The sequence below is a fragment of the Gnatocerus cornutus genome, chromosome 6, assembly GCF_029298725.1.
Source record: "Gnatocerus cornutus isolate USDA-ARS CGAHR chromosome 6, icGnaCorn1.1, whole genome shotgun sequence".
In the NCBI taxonomy this organism is placed as follows: domain Eukaryota; kingdom Metazoa; phylum Arthropoda; class Insecta; order Coleoptera; family Tenebrionidae; genus Gnatocerus; species Gnatocerus cornutus.
The window spans coordinates 17,475,718-17,489,338 of NC_142238.1; the positions used below are offsets into that span (position 1 = coordinate 17,475,718).

Here is a 13,621-nt window from a genome sequence, read left to right on the forward strand (position 1 = left end):
CTACTTTTGAATATTTAATTTTGCGTATTGTACAATTGTTTATTCAAGAGCAATATCTACAATCTACATCTGACAAGAAAACTGAAAACTATGAATAATCTTTGGAACAACTTAAGCAGCGACGGCGAACCCGACTCTGTTATTGCCTAAATCAAATTCTGTGTAAAACTTTCCAATGAAAACATCCCCCAAAATCCACAAAGGTCCATTTGGTGGCGGAATATCGATTCCCATAAAACCAGACAAGCAAATAGTTTTACCCATTTGCGAGACCTAGAAGTAACTTTCACTTGACTACTTCTCTATTGACACAACTTACCCTTAAGATGTAATCTTTCCCTTCCAAAGTGAAGTTCTGTCCCGCCAAATTGAAATCGATTGTGGGAAGATTCGGAATGAGATTACAATCGACTATGTATTCACCCCCAACAATTGGAGTGGCCCCGATAACTTTATTAATTCCTTGAATTTCACTGACAGGTCCGGCGATCAAACTAGTACCAGTATCAGCGATAGCTTCACAACCATTAGCGCAGAAAGAACTCTTTCCGATTGTCAAACTGTCCATTTTGAATTGCCAATAGGCTTGTCTGTCCACGGGTACGTAGACAAAATCGCCTTTATAGTGAGCAGGGTCGGAACCTCCTAGAATAATTTCACCCCCTTGTGCGGCATTTGGATCTCTATAATTAGATCAGTTATTGGGGTTGTGGAATGGGGATGCAAACCTGTCGAGATAGAAGGAGAAAACTGGTTGAGAAACCAAATTTTGTTGGATCATGTTGTAGAAAACAGGGACAACTCCGTCCACGGAGATGCGACTGTACGCCATTCCAAGAATTCCATCAAATTTCGCGGCTACGAAGGCCAGACCCGGCTCGCTTAAAGCCTCGGCGAAGGTTTGCTGCTGGACGTTTAGACCACCGACCTAGACCAAAATGCGTGTCGTAGAAACGTGGTATTTTTTGAACACATGGTGTATGGAAATTTGGCATTAAAAGAACTTGTCTCAATAAAATTATTTTGATAGATCTTTAACAATTTCAAGCGGCTATAAACCCGCTTTATGATATAAACACAAAATTCTTATACATAAATACGTTCTAAACTCGTTCAATTGAGATATTAACAATTTTCCTTGTAAAACTGCGACGAAATCTATTTAAATAAATAAATTCAGTTTGTCAATATTGAAGTTATCTTGTTGGTGGATATTATATCGCAATAAATTATGGTTTTTGCGTTTACTAAAAAAAGCGGAAATGCATGAGTCAGTGATTCCGCTGGTGACAAAGAAAAATTAGTAAAAAATGACCTCAAATAATGTTTAACTGTTATCACATCAGGTGAGAATGAATCACAAGAAAAAGTGAATCTCCTGAAAATTGAAAATCATGGGAAAACTTGAAAAACCATTTAGAGCATAACATTGTCATTTCAGTAGCTTTCACAGCACAAAAAGAAATGATGCAGCAAAACCAAAACTTTCACAGTTATTACCAGCCCAATTTTCATTTCAAGAAAGTGTCATAAAAACTGTATTCCCAGCAAACATCAAGTTTTTATCAAACTGTATCTAAATTTAAATACAGGTGGTACCCACATTCAATATTGAATCAGCTACTTACATTAACAACATCAGTTGATAAAAATCCGCTCAAACTTCCTGATCCATATTGAATGGCAAAGTCAGTTCCATTTTTCTTATATGACTTTGACTGGGAGGAGTCATATTTGTTGTGCAGCACTGAACAACAAAACCAATAAACAAGAATTATCTCGGTGTTATGACCTATCCATATTATCAATTGAACTTTGCAAATCAAATACTTACAGCAAGCAATGTTTGTATAGTGACATTTCTTGGAAGGCACCCACAAATTGGATGATCCTGTATCAAAAACAACTTTGAAGCTCTGTGGAGGGTTCCCAATAGAAATGGGGCCATAATATTGCGCCTGGAAACCAGAATTACAAACAAAAAGACACATTTGGCCAATTTACATCTAGATAGTTTGAAAGAGGTTCTGGAGTTGGGCCCCCATATCTCATCCGCACTTGTTTGATATGCGTTCCTACTTCTTGCAAAGCACGTCTCGCCGACTTTGTTTTATACAAAGGCACCCTAATGGAACCATCATTATTTACATTAAGAAATAATTGGAAAAAATTACCTGATGAAAGCACTGGTCGTGACGACGATGATAAAAAATACAAAAACACTGCCTCGAATCATTGTTTGGTACCAACGAAACTGTTACTCTGAGCTCCGGGTTTTGAGCGCTATTTGTATTTATAACTTATCCCGCGATAGTAAAAAGATAACAAAGAACCAACAGTTTTATCGCGTTGAAATTAATATGACCGGCTATTGGTTCTGACAGATACCAACACTCTCTCCGTAAAGTTACCAGGCTTCTAATCGATGGATGCTGAGATTGAGCGGTGATCACGTTGTCGAACCTGCGTGTTGGTAGCGGGAATTTTTTTGAATTGAAAGATCGGAGTATTTTACCGGAAACTAACTCTTTATTGCCATACCACTAATTAAATACAGTTTGTACCATAGCAGTAAAACTCCAATCCGGAGAACCCTTTACAAAATACTGTTAGTTGTAGACACAACTGCGAAACTATTCCTTGTAATTTAGTACAAAAAGAAAGCAGTACAAAATTAGTAATGTCTGATATGAACACATTTAGAAACCAGTGTTAGTGAGGTAATGGCAGAGCTGGCTCCTAGAGATTCACCACATTTTACAATAACAAAATTCTTAAATCTTCTAAGACACCCAACACGTGCCGTAATATCTTACATTAACTTCACAACACAGGACAATGGTTATTATTCTTATGTTTACTGAAACTATGTGACACCTGCCGTTTACATGGTGACTGACGATAACACTCAACATCCCAAATTTGACTTTAAAATTGTTTCTTATCCTACGGAAAATCTAAGTAAACTTATCGTCAGTGTTGTTAAAACTACGTTCACTTATAAAAAATTTAAGTACATATACAAATGCAGCTCTAACTTGGCACCCACAATCTAATAATTTTTATCATTAGAACAGAGTAACACAACTTTCCATTGCATGGGAATGTTAGTAAACGGTGTGCCAGAACGAAAACTAAAAAATAAATGCAATTTTCTAAAAATAGTGGTGTCATGTAATACCGATGTGTGATGCTAGGGCAGCCAGCATTTTCATGACCCTAGCATTACACAAACGCTAAACTAAAAGTTACTTAAAATTAAATTCGTTATTCTGCTGGTTATTTTAAGCCGCCACTTCAGCTTCACCGTTTGACTCCGCTTCAGTGGTTTCGCTAAGCTTGGCTTTTTTCTCGGGAGTTGCACCTTCGGCTGGAGTGTCTTTGGGGGCATCACCTCCTGTCGATTTTCTCTTCACAGAGCACACCTTGTCTGAAACAACGACGTTAAACCGACTAAGACACAACAAATATACCAACCGGTGTCATCAACAGCAACAGGGGTCTCTTCTTCGGCTTCTTTACCGTTTTCTTTTTCTGTAGAGTCGCCATTTTCCGTGCTGTCCCCATTTTCTTCAGACTCGGGAGTCTCCTCAGCTTTGGACTTGTCGACCTCTTCGACGGTAGATTCGACTTCCCTGAAATTATTTGGTTTAGCAAGCACGTTACACTTGATGGAGACTTAGAAAAGTGTTCAAGAGTCAACCTGACGATTCGCTTAACGGACCATGACGCGAATTTTATACACATGCAATGACCTCCGAGTCGCTGAAATCATTCGATTTTTTAGAGAAAATCTTTTTGGAGGTGCTAATGAACCCTAATCGGAGATCTACCTTCAAGGTTGTAACGAGTTGAGAATGTGACTTAACATCATCGACTTTTTAAGCGGTTTTCGACACGGTTTAACCCACATAGAGTTAACAATATCGCGACGTGCAATTTATCAAATGAGATGTTATACTAATTAACATAATAAATATTCAGGGTCTCCTCGGCTTCTATCAGAACTCCGGCATATTTATCAAACAATGTTGTCTGCGTCCACAACATTTGACTTATCAGACTTATACGCCAATAAAAACGGGCAAATACGTTAGCGACAGCTTAATTAGAATCATAATGGAATCACGTAAGTAGTTTTTTTGATCCAACCAATAAGTGAAGAATTGATATAATAATTACCACAAATAAACCATGACTGTTTAAACCGGCATTTTGCGAAAAATAAACGCTTTATCTCTTAATGAGTGCGGGAGGATTATCCAAAAATAACCACAGCCAAAACTATAATCTGTAATTAGGAACTTCCTTAATAGATAAACGAATCACGGTTTTAATTTATAATACACTTAAGATTTCATTGAACTCAGTTATTGCTGCCCAAATTGGTAAGGTAAAGTCCGAGTTTCTACCAATTTTTGTTTAATTCTACGAATTACAAATTGTAACAAAGTTGCATTTCCTCTACGGATTTTCTTAAGCAAGCTGTTGCACTTCTTGAAAATCACGTGTTACGTGAGTACAGGTCGTTGAACCGCACCTTATTGTACCCACATCAAGAGTCTGTGAACACTTGCTGGTGTGCTTTAAAATTCTCGAATAAAAAATGCAGAACTTTTTTAATCGTTAAAACTTCATTCGCAGATTATAACTTGCAACTAATAAAATTTCGCTGTGCACTAAATATCGTCTTTGTTTATGGTAGAGGCGGTTGAAAAGTCTCTGACACAATTAAGTTCGATGGTTTCGCTATGGTAATTTTCACTTATCATTCGTGGGAGTGCAATAAAAGCGGCGATAATCTCCGTTACAGAAAATTTCTCTTCCAACATCAATGCGGTATCTAAATACCGACAAAAAACGAGTATTTTGCAGATATGTTGTCACAACTGTTCTTGTGGTCGGTTAATCTTCCAATCAAGTGCGTTGTCTGGATTTTCCACTGATATTTGCGGTTGTCGTTAAGTTGTTTAAATTTTTATTGGCACCTTATCGCAATCGTAATTTTTGCTTGGTGCTGATATGGTGGATTAACCCTAACCCAAAGCGACTTAAGTTGTGAAATCCCAAATTTAGCAAATATTGACATGTCGAGAAAATTTGCAAACGGATTAGGCGTTAAAATCGTTAAGTGATTGTACAGGGATTACGCGTTAGTCATATCTTTTCTTAATAGGAAATGTAGTAAAAAAAAACAAACAAATATTTGAGTATTTCAGAATATTTTGATACTAATACAAACTGAAATTCCCTATAAGCTCCAATAATTTTAAAGGTCGCTATTAATAACCCAGTGTCAAACGTGACAGCTTTATTTTGTTAGCAATGAAATTAGGTGAGCACCAACAACGATCGATCAGGCTTTAACACTGCATCAATAAATTACTGTCAAGCGTACAGTTGCAGCCCTGATAAAATCAATAAAGAATGCATGATACAATTTCTTAGGACACCCCGTTTTTCAATAAATAATTAATAAGATCATTATTATTCCTTCTGTAACTGCACGAACAGAAAATTCGACCGAAATAATTATATAATAACGTTGTTTTGAAAAGTTCCGATCGATAAATCGAATTTCTGTTGCAATAAACAGCACGATGCAGTTGTCAGGGGGTCGATCTTTCCTCGAGTTCCCCTACATTAAGCTCCGCCTATTGAAGCGACGTCTTCTCTTTTTATTGCCGCTTGGGTCTCAAAGAAATTTACTTGTTGACAATGTTATTCGTCTTTTATGAGCGAAGTGCGCCACGAACCAAAAACATGTGTCTCTGCTTGCTCGAACGGAAGGATTGACAGATGTTTTTTATAAAAAAGCTCTTGGATGGCCTACTTGCTAATGAAGCGATTGGTAGGTGAATAACACCGAATAGTAGGCGTCGATGGTGACGCTTTCGTAGATCATCCTGTATATGTGTTAATTTTGACCGGCGGTTGTTTATTTACATTTCTCGATTCGAGGATGTCGATAAAACGCACTTCAACGGTCGATTTCCAGGAAAGCTAATCCGTTCGGGGATGAATATCGAAAGCGTCGATAACGGCTTTGATAACAGTGGCGAAACGGCGCGAGTATGGCGGATAACATGCGACGCCCAAAGGTGAAAAATGCGCCCTTTATGGGATTCCAGGGTGAAAAAGACGCGAAAACGGATAAAATGCGAAACAACGAATGTTAATGAACTGGTCACGCCGGAATTACCGGCTTCTCGAACACCTTCGCTGGCCATTTTACCGCCAAAAACAAAAAGCGGTCGGATTCGGTGTTTTTCACACGAGCACACAAAAATCGAAACAAAACAGTTACTTACTTTTGTTGGGCCGTCTTGTCTGCCATGTTTTTGTATTTGTGGGGCGATTTATCCAAAAAAAAAGAGCAAAACTTAAGAGCGTGCACACCAACGTATACAAGCAAGCGAAACGATAGAGAGAATGAAAGACAGAAACGGAGAAAGGAAGCACAGCGATGCGACGCTCCTATTGGTCGGATTTCTCAAGGTGAGAGCGTTCGGTTCGAATCGCCACGGAAATTTTTCGACCGCCGCGACTAAATTTATTTTATTGCCGTTATAATTTTATTTAAATATAGAACTTGCACAATATTGATGAATACCTACGTTTGGGAAATTAAACGGATGCTTCCAGTTCGAATTGTGATGATTTTTGACACTTGGAAGCGGGAAAAATGGGAACGAAGACAGCGCCGGATTCAGGAGGGGAGAGCCCGGTTTTTAATACTTCTTATCGGAAACATCTGCCTCGGGCGCCGGCACAATAATCGCCTGTTTTATCTCGCCAACATTCATTGTTTAGCGTTCAGCGCTAAAGAACACAGCGACCAGGACCGGGCTCACACTATAAGAATCAAAAATATTGATTACAAATCATAATTAGCATTGTTGAAACAATGGAAGTAATTTTAATTTAACTAGCGATAAAATTGCAATTTTAATTGTAATGTCGATTTTCAGAAAAAACGTAATTGTTATAAAACCGCCTATTGTTTAAACTTTATTTGCACGTCGAAGGAAAGATGGCACTGCTTTTAACTCTCCCTCCTTGAGCCGGTGCTGAAACCAAGAACAAGCTCTAATACTTGCAGGTGAACGCACTTTGTAAAACCTCGGAATAGGTCGAAGACAATAAAAAAAAGAAGGGGAAAGTGGTTTCAGGAAATAAGCTACATTTTATTGAAATGAGCAAGACGAAACGAAAAAATATGACGGATCCCATGCATTTTCCAATGGTGATAAATCCGGTCGAACAATGGAATTTGTAGTTCTATATATTTTTGCAAACTCCTGCGTTTTCTATATTTGGCGCTTATATTTCTTCTATTAAATTGTGGTTGAACAAGTTGCGGCCTTCATTGGTAATGAGGTACCAAGTTGCATTTTAAATGATGATCTGTAAAGTAACACATATAACTTGTGGAACGTGATAGTAAAGTAAGCAAATCTAGAACAATGTTTCCAACAAAACCATTGTTAACATATTTAATTGCATTAACTAGACGCGCGCCGATACGGTTTTGTACTTCGATACTTTGTAGTTTACGAGTGTAACGAGTGAACAATTATGAAAGGGCAATAAATGTTCTGGACGTTTATATTCTAAATCATAATTTATTTTGTATTTCATATCTCTAATTTATGTGAGCCTTTTTGTTGTCAAATAAAAGACAGACAAAATTTTTTATCCTTATTTTCTCCACGTGCTTATTTCGATGGGAAGCTTCGCACGTTAATTAAAATAAAATGTGAAAGCTAAGAACTTCAACTTATTTCAATAAAGCAAAATGATCAATACCATTTTTCAAGTTTTTTGTAGCCGTTTTACACCTACTATTAGTAGCTTTGAACTTGGAACTAAGCGAAAAATAACAATAATAATGGTTAATATAGTTACTGAAACTCCAAATAAAGAGTAAAAGTTTTTCAGCACCCTCCACTTCAGCTCTCATCTAAATTAAATGACCGCTATCTAATCAAGTCTAGATAACTGCCCGCAGAGTTTACCAGACCCAATTCAAGATGGACTTTTCGTGATCGTGACTTCCTTCGGCTTAAAGTTTGACACGACTTTTAGCTGAATGAGGATAAATTTTCACTTTTGAACAGTCACGACTGAACTGAATTGTTTTAATTTCTCAAGTACGCAAAATATTTTTGAACTTAAAGAAATAAGTGTGTTTTTTTAATATAGAAGCGATGATTAGAAGGCTTTGTATTAATTTTTTATATTGGCAGCAGTGCTGGATGTTTATTTAACAATTTTCATATTTAGAAGCATTTTCAGATTGTCTACCAACATAATTTAAATTATAAATTCGTAAATTTTAGAGATGCTCTGTAGATAAATCCTGAACAAAGAACTCATGCATGCCTCAGCATTTCTTTAAAGGTTAAATAATTGTCAGGTAGATAAAAAAAGTAAAATCTTTGCAGGCTTTAATGTCATTCAAATTGCGCAAGCCACAAAAAAGTAATAATTAATAATTACTAATTGAGCACAGATGACTTGATAGCTCCGAGCTTTTAAATATATGTAATTTTTAATAAGTTTGAAATTAGTTTTGAGAAATTAATAAAGCCTTTAAACTCAGTAAATTTATTTTTAAAATAAAAAACATGGAATTTTGAAGCCTAAGAATTTTAAATGTTGGCAACAATAACATTTTAGTGTATTGTTGGTTGCGTGACTATTTATTATTTTTTTTAAATGTGTTGTGCGTGTTTATTATTGTAAAACCTTCTGTAGATGTATTTTGGTACTGACAAATTTTTCACTGACAATCAATTTTTTATTGTAATTTTACTCTGTATATTAATTTTAATTTTAAAAAATCTTGGTAGTTTTGCAAGGTTGGCTTTGCCTTACGTCAAAACGTCATTTTAAGCTGAAAGTGTTAATTGTGATTGTGAGGTTAGTGTTAATTTGAATTCTGGAATATTGGTAAGTTTTTATAAACCAGAATTAAAAATTTGCTTCTCTGCAGCACTTTTGAGTTCAAATGTCGCGGCTTTTGCGGGTTCTGCGTTTGTCCGCGCCGGCCCCCATTTATCATCTGTGCGGTGGGGCCCTCTGTTGCGTATGACGTCAAGTTTGTAATTGACTTGCGACCGAGTGGCTGAGCTTCAATCTCCAAATGAAGTGAAAATCTGGGCACTCTGGTAGCCATTTTATCGTTTGATCAGTGGTTTTTACACGTATTATCGCGGTGTATTTACTTTTTGCGTTGCATCTTTATCTGTCTAATCAGTGGCTGTGACTCAATAGTGCGTCTTTAATAGCCAAAGATAACGAAACTTGAAACAGAAATGTGTGTGTACGGATCGTGTTGACACAGGACGACTCGCGACATCCGCTCTTGCATCCGAGATCATCCTTGGTGCTTCAGGCGGGGTGTAGAAATCAACTCGAAGCCCTGGAAGGTTTAAAAGTCCAAACCATGGGCAACAATGCCGCTACGGCGAACAAAAAGGTCGATTCCGCCGAGAGCGTGAAGGAGTTTTTGGATCAGGCGAAGGAGGATTTCGAGGAGAAATGGAAAAAGAACCCGACTAACACTGCGTCTTTGGACGACTTCGAGCGTATTAAGACTCTGGGAACGGGGTCTTTTGGCCGTGTTATGATCGTCCAACACAAACCCACAAAGGAATATTATGCCATGAAGATCCTTGATAAGCAGAAGGTGGTGAAGCTGAAACAGGTGGAGCACACCCTCAACGAGAAGCGCATTTTGCAGGCAATCAGTTTCCCGTTTCTCGTGAGTCTGCGGTTTCATTTCAAAGACAATTCTAACCTGTATATGGTGCTGGAGTATGTGCCCGGAGGTGAGATGTTCTCACACCTGAGGAAGGTCGGACGCTTCTCTGAGCCGCATTCGAGATTTTACGCGGCCCAAATCGTGCTTGCTTTCGAATACTTGCACTACCTAGATCTGATTTACAGAGATCTGAAACCAGAGAATCTGCTAATCGACTCCCAGGGTTACCTCAAAGTCACCGATTTTGGCTTCGCGAAGAGAGTCAAGGGGCGCACTTGGACTCTGTGCGGAACCCCCGAGTATCTCGCTCCTGAAATCATCCTCAGCAAGGGGTATAACAAGGCAGTGGACTGGTGGGCGCTTGGAGTGCTGGTCTATGAAATGGCTGCAGGATATCCTCCATTTTTCGCCGACCAACCTATTCAGATATATGAGAAAATTGTCTCTGGAAAAGTGCGTTTTCCTTCACACTTTGGTTCAGATTTAAAGGATCTCTTGCGCAACCTCCTCCAGGTGGACCTCACTAAGCGTTATGGTAATCTTAAAGCCGGTGTAAACGATATCAAAGGTCACAAATGGTTTGCATCCACTGATTGGATCGCGATTTTCCAAAAGAAGATAGAAGCACCGTTTATACCGAGATGCAAAGGACCTGGGGATACCAGCAATTTCGACGATTACGAAGAAGAAGCGTTGCGTATATCGTCGACAGAGAAGTGCGCCAAGGAGTTCGCGGAGTTCTGAATTTTTTTATGTGTAAGTAGCCTTGCCATTTCCTCAGGCTATTGACGGACTTCCAGCCCTGTGTTTGTAAGGTTGGCAACTCTGCACCCTCTCACTTCATTTCTATTTAACACGGGGGACTCATCGAATCCTATACAAGTATTATGTGATGGAGATTTTAGTGTATTATATTTTATTGTAATTTTATTTTTTAGTCATTGTAAATATTGTATAATAGCCGGGTTAGGTTGCACTATTTACATTAAATAGTGGGCATTTTCTTCTTTTTTTTTCACACTTTTAAGAGTGCAGAGTGCCCAATCTAAGCTGTGAATTCGCATTATGGTACAAACCCATCTTTTTAATATTGTAAGATCAAGACCTCCGACGACAATTGCCTGTGTCACGTTAACTTCCAGACTCTGATTCATTATTTGTTAGTAAGCTGACAAAGCATTTTACTTTCAATTAGGCACCCAAACGTGTTTCCTAGTCACTACTATGTAGTCACTATACGTATTGTTGTTATTATAAATTATATGTATACAAAACACAATATAAATAGTTGGAAAAAAACAATCTTTTTATTTTCTGAACAAAATGTTTGACAGCTTAATAATAATTATGTAACATAGACGAGGCAACCCTTTATCTGTGTAGATAACATTTTTGAATGATCTGAATGATATTTTATTTATAACCTAAAAGAAGCGAGATGTTCAAAAAATAACTGTAAGGTGCAACTAAAACAGGTGTCCCAAGGTCGACACGAGCGATAAATTACTCGATAATCCATAAAGTCAACGGTAATTGGACAATTACATTTGTAGGATTTTTTAATAATGACATGTTTGGTTTTATTTTTACAGCAGCTGATTAGTTTTGAGATCTTTTCTTTGTAGTCTATCTTTTCATGTATTAAGATAAAACTTGATCGTTTTTTACCTGGATAAGTCCTTCATTACTTACGTCAGCCTCATTTTTTCCGAATCGTGAGGTTTGGTAAAAAAACTGAATACTGCCAAATTTTCTTTGTGAAATTTTAAGCTCAGGTGTACTAATATAGAAGTGAAAAATTCGCTGCCAAGTTGACACAAAAAGACAATTAAAACGTGTCTTTGGTTGATGAATTTTTGTGATAAATTCCAATAGGAACGTGCCATTTTTTTGACCTCGAGTTCGGTAACACTTGAGAAATGAACAAATTTTGGGTTAAATTTTTTTTTCAAGCTGATCATCCGGAGAACAAAAGTTATGCTTTATTCAACTGTAAAATGAGGCCTCAACACTATAAAACGTGAAGTGGTCACGACAATGTGAGAGGCATTTCGAAACAACGAAAATGAGCGATGAAAGTGATGGAGGACTTTTCCGATCAAATTTTGTACGACAATCCTACAAACTTATATATCTTCTCACGCGCAAATTCTAATAAAAATTTCTAGCTTGACCGTAGTTAGACGAAATTTTCCAATTCTTCGATGCCTTCCTGTCTTGTGGCATTTAGTCTTTAAAAATCCATAAAAGAGAGGCCTTCGCTTTCCAAAGGTGTACTTTGAACTATGTAAAAATGTATGGAAATTGTAGCGAAACCTTCTACGCCAATGCAAAACAGAAATGCGCAAATTTGCAGATCTATTTATGCAAATTTTCAATCGAAAAGGACTAGTCATCTATTTTTATTGATATTTTATAATAATATTAATAGAACTCTTGCGCAAAAAGTGTTGGGCTAGTTTAGCGATATAATAGTAAACAGATTTCATCATTCTAATAAAATGTGTTAAAGTGAAATCGTAATGTAATACGAACAGGGTTTGTGGTACTAGAAACTGGTATTCAGTAGGTTGATTAAAAATAGCATAGTAAAACATGTATTCACGACCAACTTAATATTAATTTTATAAGTACGTAACGATGACGGTTATGCAAACGTTGATAGAAATGATTGACGCGAATTTTTGTGAAATCGTTGGAATTTTGGGGACAGGAAGAATTGCGTGGGTACTAAAAAGATTAAATTGAATAACTAGGTGACACTTTAAACTAGAAACGGGCAGATTTGGTTGGTTTTGAATTTCCCTTTGGTGCCAAAGCTAGAAGGCTGCAGAAAAGAACCACCTAATTGCTTGTTATTTAATGTTTTTTAATCGTGCACTGCGTGTCTAATAAATGTTCTCGTTTCAGCTAGGGATTCAGGAAAAATTCGGGATTCAGGACACACAACACGTAGTGACTTTTGAAGTGTTCGCACAGAATCCTTCATCTTAATTATATTTATTGCCGTGAGTGAAGTGTTGGTTCTTTTCTGTATCCCACCATTTTTTGTTGGACGAGAATGATTTTGTGATATTTCCTTGGAAGAAAACACCAATAGTACCGTGTAAATAAAGGCTACATTTATTTTTTGAACATGTGTATGCGGTTTTTTTTGCCATATTTTGTCAATTAGTTTGTAAGTCAATGTTTTGTTTATGGATGTGTTCCATCGCCCATGTATGTATGTACCTATTTTTAGTGTAGTTAATTTTACATTACCTGTTTTTGGTGCTTTGCGAAAATAGCTTTATACAGTGTTTAAGAATTGGTTCGTCCCGAGACAATGCAATTTGTAAGTAGGCGACACGTCTTTATTTATAAAACAGACTGTAATAACACTCCTCTCCTACTCCTTTAACTATTTCGGTTGCATTGTGATTAGGGACGACAGTGCAGTTCAAGGTCTCTTCCACGGATTTTTCCAAGGGGTCAAATCGGTTATGCGCCGCACAGCCTACAGAGGTTGGATGCACCCTCGATTTTCACGGGTTTTTGTAAAGTTGTTGGCAGAATTGGTGTCGCGTCACACCTATCGTTATGCAACGCACGTGGGATGGTAATCAATTCGAAATTTGGGTTTCAAATGGGCGGCTTATGGGATTTTGATTTAATTAACTCTATAATGGTAGTCAATTCGATTTTTTGTGGCGCAACGCTCGTTTTGTCGGTTACTGTACATCCATCTGCCATTCATTGATATTTTCGACTTGTTGTAAATATGAATTTCCTAAATCACGGCTTTGTTTCGATGTGCGATTTGAGTATGAAAGGGAGCTATGAAACCGACCTTCGGCGTTTGTTCCTTTCCAT

General features: G+C 37.4%; 3 protein-coding genes across 3 annotated transcripts; 1 reads left to right on the forward strand and 2 right to left on the reverse strand.

Annotated features, from left to right (window-relative positions):
* Position 1: 1 nt before the first annotated feature.
* Positions 2-2,326, reverse strand: LOC148173543 (lysosomal aspartic protease-like). The gene is made up of 7 exons (XM_088038129.1): positions 2,175-2,326; positions 2,005-2,125; positions 1,835-1,958; positions 1,629-1,747; positions 729-928; positions 320-683; positions 2-273 (listed from the first exon to the last, which is right to left on the reverse strand). The coding sequence occupies exons 1-7, from the start codon at positions 2,234-2,236 to the stop codon at positions 112-114; spliced, it is 1,152 nt and encodes a 383-aa protein (XP_087894255.1). The 5' UTR covers positions 2,237-2,326; the 3' UTR covers positions 2-111.
* A 181-nt stretch (positions 2,327-2,507) lies between these two features.
* Df31 (Decondensation factor 31) lies at positions 2,508-6,433 on the reverse strand. Its single transcript, XM_088038133.1, has 3 exons — positions 6,312-6,433; positions 3,478-3,635; positions 2,508-3,430 (listed from the first exon to the last, which is right to left on the reverse strand). The coding sequence occupies exons 1-3, from the start codon at positions 6,335-6,337 to the stop codon at positions 3,285-3,287; spliced, it is 330 nt and encodes a 109-aa protein (XP_087894259.1). The 5' UTR covers positions 6,338-6,433; the 3' UTR covers positions 2,508-3,284.
* A 2,657-nt stretch (positions 6,434-9,090) lies between these two features.
* On the forward strand, positions 9,091-13,200 carry Pka-C1 (Protein kinase, cAMP-dependent, catalytic subunit 1). The gene is made up of 2 exons (XM_088038130.1): positions 9,091-10,525; positions 12,680-13,200. The coding sequence occupies exon 1, from the start codon at positions 9,452-9,454 to the stop codon at positions 10,511-10,513; it is 1,062 nt and encodes a 353-aa protein (XP_087894256.1). The 5' UTR covers positions 9,091-9,451; the 3' UTR covers positions 10,514-10,525; positions 12,680-13,200.
* The last annotated feature ends 421 nt before the right edge of the window (positions 13,201-13,621 follow it).